Source organism: Vicugna pacos, chromosome 1 (genome assembly GCF_048564905.1).
Source record: "Vicugna pacos chromosome 1, VicPac4, whole genome shotgun sequence".
NCBI classification, from domain to species: domain Eukaryota; kingdom Metazoa; phylum Chordata; class Mammalia; order Artiodactyla; family Camelidae; genus Vicugna; species Vicugna pacos.
In genome coordinates this window covers 2,587,838-2,614,760 of record NC_132987.1, presented here as the reverse complement: position 1 = coordinate 2,614,760, position 26,923 = coordinate 2,587,838, and the positions used below count along the sequence as shown (strand labels likewise).

General features: G+C 48.1%; 1 protein-coding gene across 4 annotated transcripts in view; it reads right to left on the bottom strand.

The window, feature by feature from the left end:
* CPNE4 (copine 4) overlaps nucleotides 1-26,923 on the bottom strand; it is a 390,855-nt gene that overhangs the window by 11,280 nt on the left and 352,652 nt on the right. For all 4 annotated transcript variants that reach the window (XM_072971211.1, XM_072971204.1, XM_006205278.4 and 1 more), the window contains 5 exons: nucleotides 23,643-23,741; nucleotides 18,594-18,680; nucleotides 17,257-17,316; nucleotides 8,955-9,088; nucleotides 645-699 (listed from right to left, as the gene is read on the bottom strand). In XM_072971211.1, the coding sequence (XP_072827312.1) occupies nucleotides 645-699; nucleotides 8,955-9,088; nucleotides 17,257-17,316; nucleotides 18,594-18,680; nucleotides 23,643-23,741 (435 nt within the window). The remainder of the gene's footprint in view (nucleotides 1-644; nucleotides 700-8,954; nucleotides 9,089-17,256; nucleotides 17,317-18,593; nucleotides 18,681-23,642; nucleotides 23,742-26,923) is intronic.

Sequence of the window (26,923 nt, the reverse complement as noted above, 5' to 3'; positions counted from 1 at the left end):
CTTGCATATAACTTGGACCTCAGAGGCATCAGTGAGGCCAGGGCGGGGACCCGGCTGCCTCTCCAAGGCTCTCTCCCCTGGGGGAGCTGAGTTCCCTGTGGAGAGTGTCCCACAGGGCCACCTGGCATACCGCAGCAGAGGGCCTCAACTCCACTGCTGCACAGCTCTCTCTACGCAGTCTTTGCCTTCCTTGTGTCGTGAGAAATCAGTATCAAAACCAAATAGGATTCCAGCGTCTTCGTGGGAACCTCGCAGCTCCAAATTCTCTAAGCCAGGGTGGCTCTTCCCACAGGACTTCGCTGTGTCTCCCACATGAGACGGGTGCTTAGGGGCCTGGGGGAGGGAGTCTGCAGACCTCACTGTCAGGGACTCTCACTGTCGGTGTGGCCAACAGTCTTTCCCTTGGGGACATCTGCACAGCTGGTCACAATGGAGCCCTTCATTTGGGCCACTGAGAAGACCCACCCAGAATGCCAGATTGGGCGTCATCAGAAGACAGGCTCCAAGGAACCAATCTCACTGGTTCTGACTCTTCGGGCCGTACGTAATTACATCAAGGGCCAAAAGGGTGAGGCCTGGGAGAAAAACCCAAATGATCCTTCGTTTAGAGCAAAGAGAAGACGACCCCGTCTCCACTCACTCACCGTGTATTCGGGGGGTATCCTGGCACCAAACCCAAAGGCTGGGAACATTTTATCACTGAAATGAAAAAAAAAAAAAGAAGAAGTTGCTTCATTTGTTTATCTCATGGTGAACCAAGGTCACCAGGCCGAATGCTGGCTCACGCTTCTCATTACCCACGGTGATGGACAGGGGACAGCAACAGTGTGGGCAACTCAAATCCAGACATAATCCCCAAGGGCATCATGGGCTTTTGTCCGCACCTTCATCCCTTAATTTTTTGCCAGACTTGACACCAAGGAATAAAAGGATCCCAGGATTTCCCCACCTCCCCTCTTCGGTCGCCTCTGGAAAGCGATCCTGCGTTAACTCCTACGGCTGACCGCCTTAGGAGTTTTCATACATACTATCTCTGAAAATCTTTACAGGGAGAGACCGTTATTCACCCATTACTGGTGGGGAAATGCCTTGAGAGGTAAAGCGACTGGTCCAGGATTTTGCTGCCGGATGAGCCTGAACCCAAGGGGAAGAGTAAACAGCATGGAAAGCTTGGAAGATCCGCTAACTGCCAGCTTTGTTCCATTGGCAGGACTCACTGCACCTGCTTATCACACGAGCAGCGATTAAATTGTTTCCATGTCTTTTCTTGGCTCCTGGATTCAAAGGGACACTGGTTTCATATTAGTATTTTCACATGTCCACTGCCTCCCTGCCCCAAGCTGCCCTGTGCCCCTACCTTCAGCATAATACTTGCCACGGGGTGTGTGCTCAATAAATATTTAAGGAGCACAGAAGCCGTGAATTGAATCATTAAGATCTGGCTCTATAAAGAAGGGAGAATTCTTGTGAAAACGCACAAGGGTCACATAGATGTCCTTTGGGCTTGGCTTCTCTTATGCATTTTGAAATTTCTCTCTGAACATCTTCATTCACCTATGCTGTATCTCAAGTCTAACTTTCTGCTTAAAGGACTGACATTGATTGGTACTGCACCACGCCAGACAAGATGCTGGCAATATACGTGCTCAGTTCGTTTTCACACCACAGTTGAAGGTCCACCAAAATTCTCATTTTACTGATGGATAAATTGAGTCTTGGAAAGGCTAAGAGAGTGCCCTGAGGTTTATCAGGGAGCACTGTGTGATTCCAAAGCCCGTGCCCTTTCCACTATACTGTTACAACTTTGTGATTAAGTATCGCATTAACTGGGATTTCCTCTTGTGCTTCAGTAACGGGGGCCCCAGACCAGCCAACAAATAAGACTGTCCTTGAGCAGATTTTGTGCTGTCAGGGGGCTGCCATGATGGGCTTTGCAGTATGGTCTCGGCAGAGGAGAGGCCGTACTCAGGCCATCAACCTTCTACTTTCTCTCCCATTAAAAACACCACTGAGATTTGTGCTTGGAACAACTCCTGCCTTTCTCAGCTCTTTGCAGACTTAGTCCAGCAGAAAAGGAAATTCAGATTAGAGCTCATTGTCCTAGGAACTATCTGAAAGCAAATGAGGAGCCTCCCCAAAGCTGGCTGAGAAGTCATCTTATCAAAGCCAGATTGTCACCACCACCACCTAACTGATTTAGACGGCGTTATAACGCAGCCAATGATGGCTCTGATAAAATGTCACCAAAGTACAGGTGATCTGACCAAATTTAGCGTAGGAGATGGGAGATACAAAGAAACCACAATTCTTTGAAAGCAAAGTCTAAAGTCGCCAGAAAATCTCCAGGTCCCTCTTCCTCTCTGTTGTGCAGATACGGGCTTTGTGATGTGTTACATCAAGCAGGTATTGGAACAGGTATTAATGCTGATAAACAGAAAACTGCAATGACTTTTAAAGGATCAACCACAGCTTTGAGAAAAAAAAGAAAAACACACTTCTGGTCCTTGGAAATATTGAAATACTTTGTCTCAGCAATTCCTTCTTAACCCAGACAAGGGGGAGCAGATGTGGGGAGGGATGGGCGAGGGCGATTTCAGAGGTTTTTCCAGTTAAATCTGGAACGGAGCTGTCCTGGGTGGAGGATGGGTCCTGCTTCCTCCAGCTCAGCAGGCTCAGAAGTCAACACAGAGGAGGAACCTAGGAGGCTCCACCCCTTTATTCTCCTCTGTGATGAGTTTAGGAGGGTTGAGAGCTAATATTCCATCCATTTCTAATCACCAAAGCAGTGTTCCAGCCTTAACAATATTCCTTTTATATCTCTGAGCCACCCCTGGGGACGTAAAGTTTGCTGAGCACGACGCACTGTTACATAATTGAGTTTCAAGAATCGGGAGGTGGGGAAAATGCCTCACCTACAAGGGGAATAATTAATGAGTCAGGAGGGCATCAATTCTCAGAGGTGAGCCACCACCAAGACTCTGATAAACATACTAAAGAAAAAATTTCCAGCCTAAGCACAATAGATTTTAGCATTCATTTTCCTGATTAAAAATAACATTGGGCAGAGAGGAGTCTTATTATGCAAGAGACAAGGGCGGGCAAGTTGAGACCACGAGCAAGCACCAGCTCGCCAGCACAGCCAGGAGCGTGAGCTCGGGCCCACCAGCACTGGGTCAAGGGTTGCGGAGCAACCACTGAGAACATGATTGGGGGAACCTGCCCATCAGAAAGACTCAGGGCAGATCTCCACAGCGCTGAAGGCAGCGCTTCTTACTATCAGAATAAAATAGTACAAAGCACAATCCGAGAGCCTGTGGTCTTCAGTGGCCATGCGCTTGCTGTCTTGAACTTCTCAGGGAAAGACTTTGGCCAAACGATCAGCAGAAGGAAGAGTCCTTTTCACCCTCCCTGGTAAGGAAGACTGAGCTAAAGCCAGAGATGAATCAAAGTAAAGACAAATTTCTAATGAACTCATCTACAGAATAGAAACAGACTCACAGACACAGTAAACAATCTTATGGGGGTGGGAGTGGATACATTTGGGAGTTTGAGATTTGCAAATGCTAACCACTATATAAAAAAATAGATAAAAATCAAATTTCTTCTGTAGAGTACAGGGAACTATATTCAATATCTTGTAATAACCTTTAATGAAAAAGAACATGAAAACGAATATATGTATGTATATGCTGACTGGGACATGATGCTGTGCTCCAGAAACTGACACATTGTAACTGACTACATGTCAATAAAAAAAGTAAAGACGAGTGACTGCGTCCATAAGGAAATGGAGATGAACTCAGAGCAAAAGAGCGTTTCAGTGCAATGAGACACTTGGTAGAGGCTGTTCTCTAAAGCAGTTGTCTTGGAGCTGGGGTATATGGAAATCAAAGCCCTTCTGGGGTAAGGGAGCATGGCTGTCTTGTTTTAGAGGAAATCAGGATCCTTTGCTGAGACTGATCTCCCAGGAACACCTGTGATGGAAGGACCTGTGCTCCCTTCACCTCCCCCCCCGACAGTTACTCTCCTCCTTGCCCACACAGGACGGGGCGCGTTGCTCACCAGAGTAAAAGGTCTGTGGCAGAAAATAAAGGGACCCTTAATGGGAGTGACTCACTAGCAAACAAATCCTTCTGCAAGTCAGGTAGCTGCCAATTTTGGCTTTAAAAAAATGGTAGGAAGTGCTGATGTCAGGTAGTAGATGGTTAAAAATACATTTTGATGACAGATTAAATTTAGAATTTAAAGAATTGTACAATACTGTTAGTCAGACTCTATTATCATGTACTTACTTATAGAAACAAGTTTTCTTCGTATTGATGTTAGTGAAAACAAGAAATGGGATTAGAACTGATGCTAGAATCTCTCATTCTAGTAACAGGTAGCAGTCACCTACAGACACGTAAACTGATTGGGAAAAAAACTCATTATCTTTTTCATTAAGTTTTTTTCATTTTTACTGTTTTATAGGCAATAATCAGGTACCGAAATTTCCCAAATGTTTATGATAAGTTAGGCACTAATAGTGATCACAATAAAACTAAACCAGAGATATTTTCAAGTACTTTGAATCTTTTCATTACAGATCAATTTAGAAATTCGAAATTTAAAATTTAGATTCATATTTTTATTAAAGAAACGTATGATACAGTGATCAACAGAGGAATTTCAAATGAGACTTTTCAAGATACACTGGGGAGAAATTCCGTGGGGGAAGGGAATGGAAATATGAGTTCATGAAAAAGAAGAAAGAATTAAAATTCTCAGCTCAAACTGATGAGCTTGTTCATGCATTTTTCAAAGGGATGACGGCGGGGATTTAGGTTCCCCTGGAAGCATTCATAAGACTTCTGTAAGAGTTTTATTTTTTAAATGTCCGTATTTATATGATGCTAGAATTTTCATTGTTTATCACTATTTAAACTCACGATGGAAAACGTTAGATTTCAGTGTAAAAATGTGTGAGGCTTATCCGTTTTCATAACATTCTTTTTAGGGGTATGTGAGCCAAGAAAGTTTTAAAGGTCAGGGGTTCACAATGACTTTTGTCATGTCACATCTGACATGACAGCCCTTTTCCCTGTTGTGGTCCGTCATGTTTTAAGAGTAAGTGGGGAGTATTAGAGACAATGGCCTCTGTCATTTATCAGGTAGGTCAACAGCAGAGCTCTGCTGAGCAGTCACTCCACATCCAGTGGTTACAGCTGCTCTGCAGGCGAAGGTAGATGAACCCTCCGTGTGGTCAAGGAAACCATGCGTGGACCCTGGGAGGGTAAAGGGGGCCCCGCCGGGTCCAAACCCAGGCCCACCTGTTACCAGGACCCTGTTGACTCTGCCCTTCCTGGGAGGCTGGTCTGGTCTAATAACTCAGAATCATTAGGATAAGTCCATCCACATTCTAACAGCAGCAAGGAACACAATTAGTGGAACTCGTCACCCCCAGGAGGCCCTTCCTGGCTACCTCTCTCTCTCTCCACAAAGGATACAGAGTTAACCCTTCCCTCCTCACGCAGTCCCCACCCTCACACAGGTCACGGGGGGCTGTGACTTATTCACATGCTTTTCTCTCCTATGAGACTGTGAACCACTTGGGGCAATCCCTCTGTGTCTTCACAGGGTGCAGCACCCATTAGGTACCACTCAGGTCCTCGGCTGCCCCACCTCGCCCACCTGTGCCCACTTAACTCTGGGTCTCAACCTGGATGCTCATTAGAATGAAAAATCCTGACCCCCCCCAGGATGTACACACACCGGGCCAGCTAAATCAAGGGGCCTGGGGTAGGGCCCAGGCACCAGTTTATTTAAGACTTCTCCAGTGGTTCCAGTGTGTGGCTGAGGCAGAGGACCTATGACTGGAGTTGGCAGAGCAGGGAAGGTAGTGATGTGATGCAAACCTGTCTTCTGATTTCCAGACTGGGTTTCAGTGCTGACCTGGTCTCCAGCACACCGTGGAGGAGACGCCTGCCCTGTTTCCTAATGCCCCGCCTTATTCCTGGGTGGCCAAGTCTATGAAACTGCAGTCTGCACTTCTGAGCGATGTCCGCAGCTCCTACACTCCTCGGACAGCATCGAGACCACGGTTCCATTAGACTCAGCAGGTGCTCAGAGAGCCACGTCTCTGCAGAGCCCGAGCAATGATGGGGGTGAAGCCCCGGGGGACCCCAGTCTCAGTCCCTAGGCGCTGGAAGGGGCACAACCCGCGGGAGCAGGTGAGCTCGTGTAAGAGTGCGGATGCGCCGGGCAGTCACAAGCAGAGAGAGGGCACTAGTCCCTCTTCCAGAGACAGGATCAGAGAGAACAGGCCTGCAGGGCTGCCTTCCAGTCTTCAGACCAGACATCTGGGGGGGGGGCCTCCCCTCAAGGCCGCCCTGAGAGCTAAGAGCTTGATGCACCTCTCAAGCTGTACGGCTTCCCGGATCTCTGGTAACCACTCCTGAACAGGGAATGGACAAGGCAGGGAGGGGACCTTGGCTGTCAGAGGCCAGGAGGAGTTTTCAGACTCCTGGGGATGGAAAAACCCCGTGTCGTGGCAGGAGGGGGATGCTGCCTTCCGTCAGTTTTTATTCAAGTGTTTCTTTCTGAGCATCACCCTCACTGACTTTGATGCGAGAATAAATTAATTCCAAAGCCCGTACTTGAAATCTCCTGACTCTGCCTGTTTCCTGTCTAACTGCCCACATAAAGAGAAACGGCACAACTTGCCAGTTTTCAGGAAGCGATTCCTGTGTGCCCATTTCAATGCTGAGGTGCCTCTTTATATGAAAACAAAACAAAACAAAGCAAAGCTCCACTGAGCTGCAGGCACCTGATTTTCTGGGCCAGTTGGGGCCGATAACTTTGGTACTATCCTTTAAAATTTTTTAAAGAATCATTTGCGATGATTCTTCACATAACCCTGAAGGTGTCATCTCTTATTTTTATGTTGAATCTGTATTTTTGAGGGAATACAAAATGCTCCCCAGGCTTGGCCTGGCTCACATTATAAGGGGATAGCAGCTCTATAAGATGCACAGGTCCCTCCGATTGTCATGTCTGCACCTTGCCTGCGAGGGACTCAGGAAAGAGACGGTTGTGCTGCTTGTCCAGAGTGTCCAGCAAATCCGCCCTGGAGCCAGCGAGGGCCCTGGGCGTCGGCATCTCAGTCTCTGGCCAACACCCCAGTCTGTTCTGTGGCTTCATTATTGCACTGCAGAGTCAGAGCCAACTTTACCATTAAGCATCTATTGTACTCAGTGCTTTTTCCTACTTTCTCTCTTCTAGGAGCATTTCAGAATTTAAAAGTTATTAAGCATTCTGCAGATACTCTGTCCCTTCCTTCTCCCATAAGGATGTATGATGACTACGTTGTGTGTGTGTGTGTGTGTGTGTGTGTGTGTGTGTGTGTGTATGAGATACACAGGAGGGAGATCACTGTGTTGGTGTCTTGGGGGCGTCTGGAGAAATTTCTGACAGTAGGGATGCGATCTGTTGGTCATGGGAGAAATCCCCATGTGACACGGGTCTCTCCAGGAATCCTCCGTGTACTGGGGCCTCAAGAAACCAGAGCTAAAATTCAAGCTGTCTTCACAGTCAGTATCTCAAGGTTAAGTGTAAGGATCACTTCAACAAGGTAATTTAAAATGCTATTTATTGCCCTCTCTTCCAAATGCATAAGGGCCTGAGTGTTCAGAGCTGTCTGATTTTATTGGACCTGTTCTTTCATCCCCAACTGGCCGGGCGTCCACCTAAGTTTCTGGCGGTGACCAGGTCAAGTCGCCAGCGGGAAGGACCCTGATGGAAACTTTCCTGTTACCCGTCCTGTTGGTTTGTCTGCACGTTCTGGCCACTAGGTTGTGTCACTCCCTGAGTACCACGTTTTTAATACAGTTATCACTAATTGCCAGGCTAGAGAAACAGAAATCAGGCTATCCCATAATATCTCCCTGAAACTGGAAGACAGGGTCACTTTCTTTGTTTTCTTGGTGTAACAGGTCAGCTCATTACTGCTCACTACCAACTAGCCTTGTTTCACCATCCCATCAGAACTCAACTGAGATTCACCCATATTTATGTTTACATTGGTTCTGCCTCAAAGAGCCTTCTGGAACAAACAGGTGAACAACTTCACCTTAATCTGGAAATACCAGAAAGGCAGAATAAATTCAGTTTAATGTAATTTATACAAATCACTTCTTACAGGGAATTCCCTTGCTGGGCAAGGTCAATATCTACTGTCAAGTAAAAATAAATATAATACCAACCTGACTTTAAAATCATGTTTTCTATATCCACACATACAAACACACACACACGTGCTCGCGGACAGACACACACTCTCTACTAAAGTCATCAACAGCTTTTGTGGTCAGTGAGACCCCACGACTGCAGACTTCAGCTGTAGAGTGAATGAAGCTGGGTTTAAATCTGCCTCCGCGCTGGGGCAGGGCCCAGACTGCCTCCCCTCCCGCAAGGTTTTTCTCTGCTATTACACACCACCCACTGCGGAAGGGTCGCTGAGAGGGTTAGAACAGGGCCCAATAAACCAGTGATTCTCAAACTCTAAAGTGCACACAGATCATCTGGGAAGCTCATTAAAACGCAGATTCTGACTTAGAGTCTCGAGTTAGTCCTGACATTCTCAGTCCCTGAGTGATGTTGTGTCACGGGTCCATGAACCAGACTTTGCGTAGCAAGGCACCTCCTAAAACTTTACAACATGGAAACTCAAATCACTGTCTGGTGGTCCTGCCAGCCACTGAAGAGAAGAAAGTGGAGAAAGAATTATTTGGGTGACCTGGGTGGGAAGGGCACGAACTCAGTTCTCTAGGCTAGGAGAGGATAACACGTCTGGTCAAGGTTTTACTCTGTTCTTTCATAAGTCTCAGTGTGAGTCAGTGCCAGACTTTAATTTCTATTCATCTGTGAAAGGTCAGCCAGGGAGCACTGGTGAGGCCCAGGCTGACCGAGTCTCCTACCTGTCATAGTCTTGGCAAATCTCCCCCACAGCCACCAAGGCCTTCAGGTACTCGTTGGGCTGGTAAGGGTGGATGTAGTGCAGGGAGCAGCTGTTCCGGGGGTCCCCGTTGGAGGCAGTGAAGTCTATAGCTACCTGGAAGAGAAGACAGGAGGGTGGGTCGGCTGACCATGAACGGATCTCGTAGGAGCTGTCAGGAGAGACACATCACACAGCCGGCTGCCGATCGGGAAGTTAGGGAAGAAACTGATTAGCTTTAACAACTAGTTACTCATTTGGTTGAGGCCATGTCTGAAGTTTCCACACTCCCTCCCACTCCCCCGCCCCCTGACGCCCACCTCTCCCGGTCCCAGACCGAACTTGCGACTGACGTACAGGTCAGAAAGCCCAGCCTCTGCTGATCTACAATGTTAGGAGAGTATCTTAATTCACTAAGTAAATGTGTTCTGCAGGGGGAACAATTCCGTCTCGGAGGCATAGGGAAACTCTCTTAAAATTAATTCTGTGTTTAAGATGCGGCCTATACAACAAGGTCATCTTTATTTTCCTGAGTGGCTGGTGGCAGAGAGCTGTGTTGAAGTGGTTATAACAAAATTCCTGCTAGAAGCAGCCCTGTGCACGGCATCCGTCTCCTGGCTCCTGGCTCCTGCACGTGTCAGATCTCCTGCCTACGACAGAGAAGGTACCCTGACGCTGTGGCCCTCCCGGTGGGAAACCAAGTATCATCATCCTTGAACTTCGTAAATTTTTATGACCCCCACATCATCATAATCTAAGTGAAAGCTGACTCAACCAACACTTCTTAACAATAACAACAAAATGCTTGAGCCTGGAGGGGTGGGGGAAGTGCTAACACGGGAAGGCACGTTTCTTCTGATTTCTAATTTCTAACGTCGTCACCATTTAGACGCAAGTTAACCCAGCGAATATAACTGATGCAACCACTATGGGGAACAGTACGGAGATTCCTTAAAAAACTAAGAATAGAGTTACCCTATGTTCCAGCAATCCCACTCCTGGGCATATATCCGGAGAAAACTCCAATTTGAAATGACACACGCACCCTAATATTCACAGCAGCACTATATACAATGGCCAAGACGTGGAACCAACTTAAATGTCCATCAACAGATGACTAGATAAAGAACATGTGGTGTATATGTACACACACACACACACACACACACACACACACACACACACACACAAAAGAATACTACCCAGCCATAAAAAAGTGAAATAATGCCATTTACTACAACATGGATGGACCTGGAGATCATTATACTTAGTGAAATGAGCCAGACAGAGAAAGACAAACATATGATGTCACTTGCATGTAGAATCTAAAAAAAAGGACATAAAAAGGATACAACTGATTTACAAAACAGAAAAGGACTCATCGACATAGAAAACAAACTTATGGTTACTAGGGGGGAAAGGGAGTGGGAGCTATAAATTAGGAGCTTGGGATTAACAGATACACACTACTATATATAAAACAGATAGACAACAAGATCCTACTGTATAGCACAGGGAACTATATTCAATATCTTGTAATTATCTATAATGAAAAAAAATCTGAAAAAGAACAGATTTATATATATGAGTATAACTGAATCACTTTGCCGTACACCAGAAACTAACACGTTGTAAATCAACTATACTCCAATTAAAAAAAAGAAAGTTACCCCGGCAAACACCTCTCCAAAGAAATGCTTAAGCTTGGGAGCAGAGAGTGGGGACAGAGGGGTTACAGTGGAAGGACCTGCAGGGAAGGTCCAGTCAAAGTAACCAGGAGAGAAAGAGCAACAGACAAGCAGTAATGATCCATACCGCCCACTGCTTTCTGTGGTTCCCATTGCTCAGAAAAATACTGAATTGTCTGATGAGACAGCAAAGGGACAGTCTCAAGTATATAAGAGGTAAAAGATTTTTTTTTTCCTGGCAAGTGATGGTTTCTAAAGTCTCCCTGAAGAAGCTGGAGATAAAAATCTCTCTTCAGGAGATGGCCTTCTACCAAAATCCTCTGTGCTCTTTAAGTCAGCAGTGAGTGCAAAGAGAACAGAGTGAAAGGCTAGGTTTATTTTAAAAGCAACAGGGAGGCCGTGAAAGATGGGGTTAAGTTGAGGAATAAAAGCAAGAAAGTGACTGAAAAATGCCTGTGTGTGGAGGTGGCTCCCAGCTCCCTGGATGCCAGTGGATGCAGAGCCGAGAGCCGTTTTCATGTTCTGCTACGAAGCCCTAATTAGGAAAACCCATGGTTCTGGGGTGTGCCCGGGGCAGCCTCCCCTTCAGCCCTGGAGGCCCCTCTTCATTGAGCAGGGCCACCGGGCAGTTGTGCAGAACCTTGTAAAGTGAGGGTGCAAACGCTGCTCCCTCCTGACCCGGGTCCCCGAGCGGGGCGCTGCTTCCCGGAAAAGGCTGGACGCCAACGATCAGTCTCCTTCTTTGGATGTTTTGAGCTGCTCACCTGAAACGAGCGCATTTCTCAGATCCTCTCCCTGCCTGGGACAAGCGAGCCATTTGAGAACCTTCTGGATGTTTTCTGGGGAAAGCTCCTGTGAACCTTCTCTGTTTAGTTCCCTAGCCTCCCTGCCACCAACCTTTGCGACATCACCTGCTTTAGGGCAGCTTTTTTGTTTTTGTTTTTTAGATTTGTATACAATTTGGATCTACACAACGAGCCTTGTAGGTGGAGATACTGATTAGTCTGGACCATTTCTTAAATAATAGGTTTAATTCTTGCGCTATTCTATTTTCTCAGAATTCCATACAGGCAAAGAAAGAGGAACGTGGGCAGAGGAGAAAGACCCCGGAGGTTGCCTGGTCCATTTCCTGGGAAGTGCAAAGCATTCTCCTCTTCAACCCAGGACCCGCCCTTATTTCTGTGAGACCTATACCAGGGTCTAGATTTAAGACAAACTGAGGCAAGGCATGGACACAGGATGTCCCAAATGGGTTAGGGTCAGAAAAGATTATGCGAGAGAGCCTTTACTAGGTGATCTATTTTTAGGCTTGAAGGTTAATCTGGGAGAAGCCACATTCCGCTTACTACATTATATCATATTCTGTTATTAAAATGTAGACTATAAAATCAGAGATAAAAGAAAGCAGTATCATCTTTAATTTTTTAAAAAAATTACAAAGGATAAAAAGGGCCATCCGAAAATAATAAGAAAAAAAATGACCACTCAGGATTCTACTAGCTGAATAAGTCCTATTTTCTTTGCCTTTTCTTGTTTAGTTATTGTCTGTATATATAGCATATATTATTTATCATTATAATGATCATTCCAAATGGCTTTCTCACAGTCCACTTAAAGGAGGCACTGCCATGACACAGCCACTATTTTACTGTTGGACATTTACATAGCTTACAACTTCTCTCTGTGGAAACCCATTTTATGGTGAACATTTTTTTTTTTTTTTGCATGTGGAAAGGCAATCATTGTCAAAAGAAACCTTTACTTTTTCTTCCCATTTTCCTTCCAAATACCTTATGCTGTCTGTCTCGTCTATGCTGCCTATAACTGTATTTCGTATGTGAACTTCCAGTATCTGGGTTTATTTTCAGCTGCTGTACCACGTGCCAAACATCCTGAGCTCTGCCTCTGTCCCTGGAGTCCCCACTGTACCTCCGCCCAGCTACTCCAAGGCTGCAATGTGACAGTCACTCCGGAGTTCTGACAACACAAGGAGTCACACGAGGAACAAAGACGGTCCCCAAGGGCGCCCCTGGCCTCCTGAAACTGTGTGCAGTACTGGTGTGAGCACTTCCCAGTGAGAGGATCTAGACCTTGGATCAGATTCTCATGGGGTCCATGTGACCAAACAAGAAGCAGAATCCTTGACTGGGGGTCTTTTTAGCATCCTTAATCTCTTCCTGCCACTGGGTCTCCTCTTCTTACTTTAGAGCTGAAACCTTCCTCCTTTCATCCGCAGGTGGCCGTCCGCCTTCCCGCCTCCTGCCTCCCACTTCCCTCACGGTCACCCTTCTTGTGTGAGCAGTGGTACCCGCTGTGTTCACTGCCCACCTTCCACTGTCGCCCTGACTCCTGGGTCTCCCGTCTCATTCTGCTGGGGTTGCTCCTTTGAAAGTGATTTGTGCCTACACATGACACAACCCATCCCTGTTTTCCATCTTTCACCTTTAGACTCCCCTCTGGCACCTGGGATTACTTCCCTTGGCCTTGTAACCTCCCCTCCACTCCCCTGAGTTACTTCTTCCCCCGGGACCTTGTCCCCTGGCATCTCTCCTCGCCTGGTGTGCCCCTTTCCCCAGCTGCCAGACGGAGGTCTTCTACTATTTTCTGTCTCTGGGCCCCCTTTCTTCTCTTTGGCCATCTCATCCAGACCCACCTCTCTCCTGAAACCAAGGTCTGGACTTATAAGGGTCGTCTCCCCTGGGATACTGAGCGTACGTCCCCGGGCAAATTCACCCTGCTGTCGGGCAGCTCCTGCTGGCTTCCAGGTTTCTGTCTTCAGGCCCCAAAAGTTTGAGTCAGCCCAGACTCACCCTTCAACCTCTTGCTTTCTGTCACCTCACTGGATCCTAAGTCAAGGCAAGTGGCCTTTCCTTCCACACGGCCCTCTCCACTGCTACCCTTCCAGCCACCTCTTCTGCCCCGTCGCCGGGACGGCTGCTTCACCTGTCACCACATCAGTGCCTGTCACCAAACCCTGCCAGACCTACTTCCCTACAGCGTGGCCCTGATGGCCCATGTTCTGCTCAAGATCCTTCCCCACAGTCCTTTATTCACCCAATTACCACAACATTCAAAGCCTCTCAGGTTCTGAATCCAAGCCATTTCCCCAACAATCCCCTAAATGCATCCCGTATGTTCACATAACCCCAGTCAGGTCTCGGCACTCATCATGAGACTACGTGGATGCATAAACGTTCATGCTCAGAGGGGAACTCGTTTTGCACTTATTCACCCAGTGTCTTCTTTTCCCCAAGTCTGTCTCTTCTTGAAGACCTGGGCTTTGATCCTCATAATTCAACCGAAGTATTCAGGGCCCTTTCTATACATCCACCTGGTGCCTGGAGGGAAAGAGGTTGCCCTCTTGATATTCTTGAGGTTGGACCAGAAGCCTGGGCATCACTGGACCATGCAAGTGCCTTCTCCTTGCCCTGTTTGTGGTGCATACTGGCCAGAGTCTCGACAGGAAACATGGTTCACTCAATAGGGACTTAGTGAGAGTCATGTCTGCAGGATGGGACACCTGGCAGGGACTGTGTCCTTCTGTCGAGGGATGTGGTCACTGCCCAACAGCAGGCTGGCAGGCAGGGAGCTGGGGAGGCAGCACCCCAACTTCCTCCTCCTCCTATCCTTTGACTTCTGGCCGCCAGCCACTGTTGGGCAAATCCAACCAAATCCACGTGCAGGAGAGCCTGGCTGGTGCATCCAAGAGGCAGGTCTCTTGGGCACAGGGGAGGGGAAGGAGGGGAGGAAACATGCAGGACTTGACTCCCTTGCGGTCTCCTGAACATCGGTCTCCAGGGAGACACAGCTTATCCTGGCTGAAGCTCCTGGAACCCCAGGTCATCCTCTGTACCCAGGAGAGCCTTTGACTCTGGAGGGCTCGGGGGGAGGGGGTGACTGCACAGAATGTCATTTCCTTCCCCCCTCTGCCTGTCTCTATGCCAGGAGGCCCTCTCCTCATTCGTCGCCCCTCTGCCACTTTCCCTTCATTGGGCCAGATGGCTTCAACAAAATGATCCGGCAGATAATAAATACATATAGACCAAATTAAATAAGACCGGCTGATTGTTATTAATTGTTTGCATCACAGCTTATAATTTACAGGAGATGGCACAGCCTGAGTTATAAGAAATTAATAATGAGACAGCTGACTTAATTTAAGAGGAAAGCGACATTGCAGGGTTTTTTTTTTTTTTTTTCACAGAAAGCTCAAAACAGAACACCTAGCAACCTCCCGAGTCCCCAGCCTGAGGCCCTGCAGGAGGGAGTTGCAGGCACTGTGGATGGTCTGTCCCCTTGCCTCTGAGTTTGTCTGTGTGTGCTCCCTCTTCCCATGCTGGACCCCCCACTGGTCCATCCGTGGACACGGAAGGGCTGAGAACCACCAAGGGGGCACCTCCCAGTCGGGGAAGGTTGGCAGAAGTGAGAGAGGAGCGGCGAGCAAAGCCAAGAGGCCACAGGCCTCCTCTCCCCCCCACGAGTCAGGGGTAAGAGCTGGGAGCCTGGTGGGGTCAAATGTCCACTTTTCACTGGGGCTGATTCTTTGCAGCACAACTCCAAGGGCAAAGCAGGCCCCCAAAGGTCAAATAAAGAGTTGTTCAAAAGCATAGGATCTATAGACACTAAAACAGACCCAGATCAATAGCGCTTTCCTGTGAAAATCTATAGTTTCCTGAAATTGCTGGGTTGCTTAAGATCTGGGGACAGGGTTTCCAGGAGCTCTCCTCTGTGACATCCACAGGGAAGCCAGCCTTAGGGGTGTGCCCACAGCAAAGATGTCTGCTACCTTCTGTACCTGCCAGTGCACACGTGGCAGGGCTGGGTGGGTGTGTCTTCAGAGACCCTCAGACTCAATCACTTCAATTTTTTGAGGCATTATGAAGCTGGAATTTTATTACAGAGGGGTGGCATTACGTCAAATTGATTCACAGTGAGTTGACAACAATTACAACTTCTCATTTTGTGGCAGTAATCACATCTTCACCTGGACTTTACATTAAACATCATCTTGTTAGAATCATTTCACTGTTCTCAGCCCCAGGTCCCTTTGTTGTTGGGTTTTTTTGGGTTTTTTTTTTGAGGGGAGGAGGTAATTAGGTTTATTTATTGATTTATTTAATGGCGGGACTGGGGGATTGAATCCAGGATCTCATGCATGCCAAGCACGCACTCTACCCTGAGCTATACCCTCCCGCGAGCCCAGGTCCCTTTGGATCCTGCTTTATGTCACTTGCACAGACATACACTTGTGGTGTGTGTACTTGGTGAGCATCCCCAAACTCCTCACTCTCTTCCCCACGTTGCACTCCTGCTGGATCTCCCCAACCCTCAGGCCACAGAAGCCCACTGAAATAGTTCACACAGACCAGCCTCCACTGAGAGCAGGGTGGACAGCGGAGAGGGTCTGGGGAAACAAGTGCAAGGCATCCAGCACAAGTGGAGAAACAGACTTTAAAGAAATGAACCAAACTTAGAATTAACTCCTATCAGTCTTCAGGGGCAAATCAACAAAGCTCTGAGTTTAGGCAGGACGTGGGCAGACCCCTTGAAGATTAAAGTGGGGGGCAAGCCTCTGTCTAGGGAGACCCCTTATCTCATCCCCTCGGGAACCCCCTTCCAGTCCTCTGGGTACCACCATCCTGAGTTCCAGTAACACATGGGTTTTGTCTACGCTCTTGGGCTCAAACCTAAAAAAGTTGAGCCCATCTTCCTTGCCTTCCTCACATGACTGAGCTGGTCTAGGGAGCCAAACAGGGCTGAGTTTCCCGAATACACGTCTGTAACGTGAGGAACAAGAGCACGCGAACTCGATTCCCCTCTTGTTTACACCTGTGTTGCTTTCCCGCAGGCTTCGCAGACCTCTCCCTCGCCATCTGCGTGTTCTCTTTCTGGAGGTCCCACCTGCCCAAACGCGGGAGGACTGTGAACAGGAAGCCACTGAAAAGCAAGGGGCTCCAGGGCAGATGGACTCACAGCACTGGCCACACAGGCCCTTTAGAAAGACCCAGCCCCCCCCCCCAAATACGCATGAGGGGTGTGTAAATCCCATGGGTTCACAGATTCCATGTCGGAGATGATCCTGAATCCACCCACTGAGTCCAGACACTCAGTCTGTTCCTCAACCTTGAGGGCTTGGTTCTCCATTTGTTGGAAGTCACCTTCCCACTGCCTGACAAACCACCTGGATGGCTGACTCCTGGCATTGACCACTGGGCATGGTATGATGCTTGTGTTCCAGCCACAGGGACACAACCAAGACACCTGCAGTGGTGCAGTGGGACCTACTAGCACGGGTCACCTGCTGCCCGGCCTGCTCACCAGGGGATGGGACCTGGCCACCTGCCCATGGCCTCAGCCTCCTACGGTTACTGAAAGAATGGGAAGCGTTAGGATGGTCCTCAAATCACCTGCAGTTGAGTGGCGTGAACTTCCTGATGTGACACTGAAAGCCACACTCACTGGGGAAGACAGAAACATGACCTCATTCTCAAAACGTGTGACTGGTCGATCTGTCAGCAGCAAGACTCTTCATAGACTCTGGTCTCCTCCTGCCCCAGCCTTGACCCCCAAGCCAGAACAGACATGGAAACAACTTACTGTAAACTGGATCTGGCAGCCCCCCATGATGTAATCCAAGAAGGAGTGCATCTTGTGGATCTGCAGGAGAGAGAGGGGCTGTTTTAGTGACAGTAGGACTGTATCCGCATCCATCAGGGGCCTCAGCTTTGGGGAGAGGAGGCTAGTCTAGGAGAAGGAGCGGAGAAGAGCTGTGGAAGAGAGACGGGTCCGCTGATTTTGTTGCACTAAAGGAGAGAGAGAAAGCAGGGCTGACAGCAGGTGGCCGGGAAAGCTGCCACTACCAGCCCCTGCTCCCCTCCTCTCTGGGTTTATGCACAATTCTAATGAGCCTCTGCTTCTGGGGGAGGCTGACACCATATTTTCAAGGGTCACCTCTGGTTTACCACGAGTCAAGTTTTGCACTTGGCTCCAGCCTTGCTCCCCGTGTCCTCGTCCCAGTTCTGGGAATATTCTTAACACCACAGGGATCTAGACTGGCAGCTTCAAATGACTGTGACCTGATAAGGCCTTCACTGCCCGCTGCCAGTTACTGAGATTCCTCCCATGCCTCGGACAGCAGTGATGGACATTTATTGAGCGCTGACAGTTTGCCATGGACAGTAGTGATGGACAATTACTGAGCACTGACTGTATGCCATGAACAGCAGTGATGGACATTTACTGAGCACTGACTGTATGCCAGGCACTTAACACCCATTAGTTCACTCAGTTCTTAGGACAAGCTTATGAAGGAGATACTATCATTCTCACTGTGCCCATATTATAGATAAGGACACTGATGGTGGAGGTGGGACTCAAATGATGGCCATCTAGACTGCAGAGTCCATCCTTCTGACCTCCAGGCTGGAAGCCAGTGCAGCCTGTTTCTGCCCAGCCACCAGCATCTGAGTTCTCATGTGCCTGACTGATGTGTAGTCTTACTCTGCTTCTTGATGGTTCTGCTGCTTGATTCTTGGTGACATTCACCTACTCACTTGCTCCACAAGGATTTATTGAGTCCCAGCTGTGCACCTAGCATTCAGTGATGAGAGCTGTTTTATGTTTTTTTATACTTTATTTTGAGGAGCAGGTAATTAGGTTATTTATTAATTTATTTGTACTTTTTTTTTTTAAATGAGGGACTGGGGATTGAACCTAGGACCTTGTGCATGCTAAGCATGCGCTCTACCCCTGAGCTATATCCTCCCCCCTCACTTCTACATCTTAAACAAGGGCCTTCTCCCCTGGCTTTCTGATTTTTATTTAAAAAAAAACCCGTCTCCTTGACACTCTCTCCTTCTGTCCACACAGCCCGAAATCTTCCTCCCGGACGGCCCTGGCTCCGCCCTCCTGGAAGACAGGGGCTATGCAGGTACCTTGCATTGATTCAAAATCACGATCCCCGAGTTCTTATAGTTCTTCTTCTTGGCTTTGTACTTGGGGTTGATGCACTCCCACTGCACCTGCAACAGGAAAGGGTACAGCATGACTGTCTGCCCCAGAGAGACTGGAGTCACTTGTGAGGGGGCCCCTGGGCACTGCTGCCGAGCAACCTGAGGGCTGACGGAGGCTCTTGAACTTGGAGCCCTCGCACCTGGAAGGGCAGTGAGGAGGGTGGTGGGGAAGAGGCTCTGACATCCCCTGCCGGGGGTGACTCCAAGCCCCTACTCTCCGGCAGCGTGACCTTTGGCAAATTACGTGCTTTCTCTATGCTTTAAGCATGTTACCTGTAAAATGGGGCTATCTCATAGGAGTACCGTGAGGACTGAATGGTGAATCCATGTCAGATGTTCAGAATGGCACCTGACACTTATAAATGCTTACTGCTGACAGGGCCAAATCAAGCCGCAGAGGGAAGTTCTCTGGAGACACACTGCTAAGGAACCCAAATCTGAGCCTCAGTGCCTGGGAACTGACTTAGGAGGGAGGAAAACTGAGGACCGTTGAATACTGGCTACAGGAAGTTGGTGGGGTAACGATGGGTTAGCACAGAACTTCGCAGAAAACTGAACATTCGAATGGACTGATAGTTGTCACAACGGATCTGCAAACAGACTCAGAACTGCAGAAGGTGCAGGGACTGAGGAGGCAGATAGGGGCTATAAGGGTCCCCTAGGGGAACAGATCCCAACCCTCCAACCTCTAGTCTCCACAGGACAAAGCCAACTGCAAATGACCGCTGACAAAGTCAAGCATCAAGGGTCACTGAACCCTCCTGCCCACCATCCTAGGGGAGCTGGTCCTGGGGTTCTCACCGGCAGACAAATTTCATTCCCTGACAATTAGAAGTGTCTGGAAATGAAGCCGTCTCCGAGGCAGATGTGAGTGGCTCATACAACACGGGCCTCAATGACCCACCCCTCCCAGCGTCCTGCATCTGTGTGGGTCCCTCTCCCATTGACGGGGAGCTTGGTCAGGTGAGTTGTTTTGACCGACAGGACATCAGCCCAGTGATACAAGCAGAGACTTGAGAAGTGCCTGTACGTTGGGGCCTGCCCTCCTTGGGCTGCTGGGAAGTTTCCAGCACCGTGTAAAGAGGCTTTGGCTGCTCTCCTGGAGAAGAAAGAGCCTGTGGAGGACTGTCCCAGCCGTCCCAGCCGCTGAGGCACAGACGCCCCAGTGAGTTCGGAGGGTCCCAGGGGAGCAGAGAGCTGCTTTCCCGGGTGAACTCAGCCCGGATGCCAACCACTTGTCTCACCTCCTGACAGCCTGCATCAGTCTCTCGTGACGACAACTGATTATTGACCCCGTAGCCAGGGTCATCTCTAAAACAATGAAAACCTCCATGTCATTCTCCAGCCTAGACCCCTTGGCAGCACTGTCCCATGGAACTTTCTGCAGTGATGGGGAGATTCTGTATCTGCACCAACCGGCGTGGAAGCCACCAGCCACGATGTCCCTGATGTGTGTGCGTGTGTGACTGCGGAACTGAAATTTTAACTTAATTTAACTTCAACTTATTAAAATTAAAAATTTAAAAGGTGCATGGAGCTGGCGGCTACTATATTGGAGAGCACAGCTCTCGTGCACTTTCAATACACGTATAAGAAAATCCGAACTCCTTTCTCTGAGCTCTGAGAATCTGTCCTCCTGGCCTCGGCCTCTGTCTTCGACATCTCATGCCCAGTGCCCTTGCCCTCTCTGCTCTAGATACACTGATTCCTTCCAGATCCTCAACCACAAGAGGTTCTTTCCTGGCTCAGCATTTTGCAATGCTGTTCCCTCTGCCTGAAATGCTTTTCCCTTGCTTGTTACACGGAGGCTTTTTTCCATCTTTAACAGCCCTCAACTTAAATGTCACCTTTTCAGGATATCTCTTCTACATCACAACTTTATAACAAAATTGGATGAGGTTTTTATAGCATTTGTCCCAAGGTGTAATGGCATTTTGAATTTTGATCTTTTGTTTACTTGATTCATACTTATGTTTTACTCTGATGCACAGTCGTGTCACATCTAGAGCCTGACACTTAGGACGGGCTCCTCAGTAAACATCAGTAGGATCAACGGATCCTAGAACAGTTCCCACAGTGCAGATGTGCCAAAATAGGGACTGAGTGGTTGCACTAAAAGCTTTCTGGAATCTCAGTGATACTGAAAAGCACAGTAGCATGTGATTCATTTCCTCCATGGGACTTAAAGACTCATTTCTGTTTGTCTGAAAGCATCAGACTTCGGTGTTGTTTTGTTGTGATGTATGCTATAATTTCACTTTTAATCTCTTCCTAGCATTCTAAAGACAAAGTGCTTCTCATGTTTATTGATTTGGCTATTTCTTTTCATTGATTGATTGGTGTATAGTTGGTTTACAATGCTGTGTTAGTTTCTGGTGTGCAGCACAGTGATTCAGTTGTACATATATACAATATTGTTTTTCATAATGTTTTTTATTATATGTTACTACAAGGTATTGAATATAGTTCCCTGTGCTATACAGTAGGACCTTGTTGTTTATCTATTTTATATATAATAGTGTATATCTGCAAATCCTGAACTCCCAATTTATACCTCCCCTCCTTGCCCCTTTGGTAACCATGCTTGTTTTCTATATCTGTGAGTCTGTTTCTATTGTGTAAATAAGTCCATTTGTGTCATTTTTCAAGATTCTAGATATAAGTGATATCATATGGTATTTGTCTTTTTCTGTCTGACTGACTTCACTTAGTGTGATAATCTCTAAGTCCATTCATGTTGCTGCAAATGTCATTATTTCATTCTTTTTTATGGCTAATATTCCATTGTATAAATCGACCACAACTTCTTTATCCAATCATCTGTTGATGGACATTTAGGTTGTTTCCATGTCTTGGCTATTGTAAATAGTGCTGCTATGAACATTGAGGTTCAGGTGTCTTTTTGAATTAGAGTTCCCTCTGGATATATGCCCAGGAGTGGGATTGCTGGATCATTCAGTAAGTCTATTTTTAGTTTTTTGAGGAATCTCCATACTGTTTTCCATAACATCTGCACCAAACTACATTCTCACCAGCAGCATAGGAGGGTTCCCTTTTCTCCACAGCCTCTCCAGAATTTATTGTTTGTGGACTTTTTAATGATGGCCATCCTGACCGATGTGAGGTGATACCTCATTGTAGTTTTGATTAGCATTTCCTCGATAATTAGCCATATTGAGGATCTATTCACATGTGATTTGACTGTTTCTATTTGTAGAGGTGATCAAAGCAAACTCTTTAGAGCCCTAGTGGGTGGCATTGATAACCGTCATTGATTTATAAGCTCAAGAGAGCCTGGTCCCATGTTTTCCACGAAGCAACAACTTCTCTGCCTGTATTCCTGGTTATTTGGGGAGTGACTTTATTTGCAGTTTAGTGTTGGCTTTAGTTGTCACCCTGACGCCCTGCATGCCTGCTCGTGGGTGGAGGTCTCTGTGCGTGTGGCACTCCCTCGCGATGCTAGGTGTATCACAGAGCGTCCACAGCAGGCTCTGTGGGAGCTGTGCAGAAAGCTGTCCTTGAGTTTTCAGGCCAATGGGAAGGATTCAACAAATGGTCTGATTCAGATTAAGCTTCTAATTGTAAAGAATGTTAGTTTATTTACAGCCAGTCTGGTTGTATCTGGACTTACATCTGAGAGGAAAGGCTTGAAAGATGAGTTGGGACACCTTCTCTAAGAAGCACTTCTGAGCAGGCCAGACCCAGTGTCCGATCTCTAAGGGAAAAGGTCTTTCTCTGCTGTCACTCCCTTCTGCTCCCCAGGGACAGTGGTCCCCAGGGTAAGAATGGTGGGCATCTTGGTTTGAATTCTTCCTGAAGTTAAAGATTTAAGTGCAAGCAATTCATCCGGGAGGGAAGGGAACACCAGGAGGTGACAATCAAGAAGTGAGGCACTGAGACAGGGAGGCAACCCAAGGTGGGGGCACCATCAGGTCAGGTACCCCTGCGGGCTGATCCCCGCTGGGCAAGTCTGAGAAACTGCACAGAACACCCCTCAGAGTTCTGCTACCTGGAGGGGAAGACAGCTGGGGTACTTCTATCCCAACTCCCGTTAGTTATTCTGAGGGCTGCTCCCTGAGATGGGCTACATCTCCCTGCACACGTCCAGCCTGCTGCGGGCATGGGCAGGGCAGGGCAGGGCAGGCTCCAGCAGCCAGAGAGAGCCCTCGGGCAAAGAGGTTCAGGGTCTGGAGCTGAAGGTGGGCAGGTGAGCCCTGAACAGGTAAGAGCAGATGGTGCACAGTTAGGGTCCAGACAACCACAACTGACTAACATATGTACCAAACTACATGTGTATGTACGTGAAAGAGGCACGGAGGAGGTGCAGGTGCTGGGGTGATGTGGTGACATCCCTACTGCCCCTGTGGTATGTGGTCGTGTTTGGGTCTATGTCTTGGTAACAAGAGCATTAAAGAGCGAAATCATGGAACTTGATGAAATCTTGGTGCCCAAAATGAAAATTTAGAGGACCCGAATCACTTGTCCCCAGCACTAACTGTGTCAAATTAACATCACCAGCTCGTGGAAATGTGGAGCCTGAGAGACTGTTACTACTAGGGCAACAGTACCAGCAGGTGTTTGGGAATGCTCGCTCTGCGCTGGGCGCCCTGCTGGGTGCACATTGTGGATGGCTGCAGTGACTTGTCCCAGAATTCCACGAGGCAGCTACAGTTAGCACAGAGAGGTTGTCACTTGTCCAAGGCCACACAGCTGAAGGAAATTAGAAGTACTCTCATGTGGCCTCTCCATTTAGCCAATGGAGAGACTGCTCCATGCCGGGGCAGTGTCTTGTCCAAGGTCACACCGGGCGCTGGGGGTGGGGCTCGCACTAGGATCGGGGCATGCCAGTCCCACCAGGCCCCCTCTTCCCACATTTCATCACGAGCCAGTGCCTCCCCTCTAGCTGCACCCCATGCCCAGGATGCCTCCTGGCAGCATGTCTGGGGGATGCCCGGGTGGTCCTCCACGCACCTGCTTCCCCTCCATCGCTCCCCTCATCTCCTTGAATGTGGAGGTGAACTCTCCGATGAAGTCATGTTTGCCGTTGGAGTCCCAGTCCCACACAATGCACTGCAAGAGAACAGAAGTACTTTTTTATATAATGAAGAATGCACCACAGCCAAGGCAATGTGAACTTCCCGAGGCAGCGCTGATGAAAGATGCTGGGTTCAGACCGAAGCCCAGCAGTCCAGGGTTGTGGCTCGTGGGAAGCAGTGCATCGCTGGTTCTGGCTGGCTGTACTCAGCCTCTCTGCCAGGATCTCCAAGCAGCCCTGGGATGCGGCAGTGACTAATACTTTGCCCGTTTTCCCAGTAAGGCCAGTGAGACCAAAAGAGATAAAGGGACCATCGTGAGAATGAAAACTCTGGGATTTGAACACAGGTGTCCTGACTTCGGTTCCAGCATTCTTTCCCCGGAGCAGAGAGCCCCTGTGGTTCACAGCTGGGACCGGGGGCCAGGGTGCCTGCCTGTAGCTTCCACGGTGGCCGCTTACTTTCAGTGATCTGATCATGTGAATCACATTTTCTGTTTCTTTTTTTTTTTCCCAAAGTGATGCTAACAAGAATGAGTAAGAGGGCAAAAAAAGTGAGATCTTTCGCCATACGCATATGAGAAAAGGGCAAAAAACGGAGACAGGCGAGTCACTTGGGTGAAAAGCAGGCATCCATCACACCTAAGATGCAACCATTCGCGTCCAGTGAGAGGGTTCCGTCTAACAGCACTACAGCTAACTTCCGGGCTCGAATAGTAGCACTTGGCACAGCGACACGGTTTAAATCAGCAGCCACCCTTGGTCACACGCCCTTAGATGAAGAGGGAGTCCCCAGTTTTTTCTAGGGTAGAGTTTGGAACGGGGTCTCAACACTTCAGACCTCACTTCTACATCTTTGATTTTTTTAAAAATAAAATTGAATCTTAAATTCTTTTTTAAAGCTTTTCTTTTGGGGGAGAGGTAGGTAATTAAACTTGTTTATTGATTTAATGGAGGTACTGAGGATTGAACCCAGGACCTCGTGCATGCTAAGTACATGCTCTACCACTGAGCTATACCCTCGCCGCTCACTGCTATACCTTAAGAGGGATTTGCAGCCAGGAAGCCCCAGATCTCAGATAAGATGGAGGCAGCAAAGGGGACTTTTACTCGGAGGCTGTCTCTGGAATTTGAGGGCTTAAGGGGCAGCTTGGTTCTTCCTCGGGATGGAGACCCCACTAGCCAGTCCTGCCTGCAAAGCCTGCTTGTAAATCTTTTTTCTGATTCTGTAGGATGCTGCGCAGACCTCAAATGAAGTGTGTCCAAAACAAAACCTAATCCCCCCACCCCAAGCTGATCCTTCTCCTTTATTTTCTGTCACAGTGAACCATATCAACACTTATCTGGGTGGAAACATCGTTCAGTATGTGCTAGTGAATATCACAGGTGAGCACCAGCCGGCTGATCTGCATGTTCCCATACCCAGAGTTTTTCACTCTATGTGCCGGCCCCTCCACACTGACCCTGACTGTCACAGTCATTCCCCGGAGCCAGAAACGAAAGCTTGCCCGGCCTGGACACAGAAGGAGGAGGAGGCACATTCCTGTCTTCCAGGCTTAGCACTGTGTCCAACAGCGATCACCGCCTTGGGACACCTGAGTCTGACTCTCTGATACTCACTCATTATTCTACCTTGGAGAGAGCAAAAAAGAAGGCAAAGGGGCAGAAACCAGCAAAAGAAAAGACGTGGAAGCAGCCTTTCGAACACACTTTTGTGTTTCACTGTATTTCTTTTTAACTCTTTCTCCTCCACACGTGCAGCAGAATATAGAAAAAGCAAAAGGGACTGTTTGGGGTCTTTTAGTTTGTCACATATGTGTAAGAAAACCACCTATCACTTCTCAGATTTCCTGTCATGCTTTAGTTGGTTACTGCCCTCCTTCCTCCTGCCACTATCACACCCAGGACGTCTGCTGTCCCTGGGACAGACCCTCCCCTGGCTGGAGGAGGACTCAGACTCCAGCATGGCCTCCCAGGGTGGGCACCGCTGCTTACATGGGGCTTCACCTCTCCAATCGGTGGCATTTGTCATAATAGAGTTGCAGAATTCTGTTCTGATCTTTCTCAGGAGGGATCCCAAAGGAAGGAAGACAATGAGGTAGACAAATAAAAACACTGTCTTCCCCACTCGCCCTGCCATGAAGCTGGCTTCTGTCTGCTCTGATGAAGCTGACAGAGGAACACATCATGGTGAAAAGTAAACAGATCAATTGCCCTGCAGAAGCACCAAGGCAGAGGCAGAGTTCTCAGTGCAAATTAGACAGGAAGCCTTGACAGATGAGGGAGAGTGGCAGCTTGGGAACCATCTACAAGCTGGGAAGCTGGTACAGCTCATAGTGGAGTTTGGGTATATACTCTTAATATGTCCAAGCTCGACAGATGGCCTTGTCAACTCCCTCATTTTACGGAGAAGGAAATTGATGGAAGAGAAGTGACATGGCTTCTGTGAGTTCACCCAGGGCAGGGCTGCGACTAAAACCCAGGTTTCCTGCCTACTTAATTTCATCACCACCACAAAACAGTGCAAATTATAATAATTACAACCTACACAGGGCTTACTATGTACCAGACATTGTCCTGAGTACTTTATACACACAAACACACTCACTTAATCCCCAGAATAATTTATCTGGCTCATTTTACACGAGGAAACTGAGGCACAGAGAGGTGAAGTAAGTTTCCCAAGACCACACAGCTAACCAGAGGTGATCTTTGAAGTAAAAGAAGTTACACTTCATAGCTTGTCCTAACCAATCATCTTTTATGAGCCCAGGTCATTTGTGTTTATTGTCTTTAATCCCGTACAATAACCCTGAAATGACAAAATTCTCCTTACCATTCACAGGAAACTGCCATTCACAGATATGACTCACAGTCTTAGAGAGGTTAAGTGACTTCACTAGACATCTAGACAATGACAAAGATGGATTTGAATCCAGGTGTCTGGTGCCATGGTTGCTAAGTTTTCCGCTGTGCCACGCTGCCTCTTAAGGGAAGCAGGAATTCACAGTCAAGGGCTCCTTAGTCTGCTCTATGCAAGAAGCACTGTTCTTTGATTAATAAACCACCGGGGCCCTCTGGGGCTCAGGGAACCCACCAAGCACACAGAGGAGCTGCTCACTGTTCCCACTATTAGGATGCAAAGGAAGCAGAATGAGGGTTTCCCCAGCATCCTCAGCTCCATCTGTGGAATGCGTGGGTAGGTGTGTACTGAGAGGTC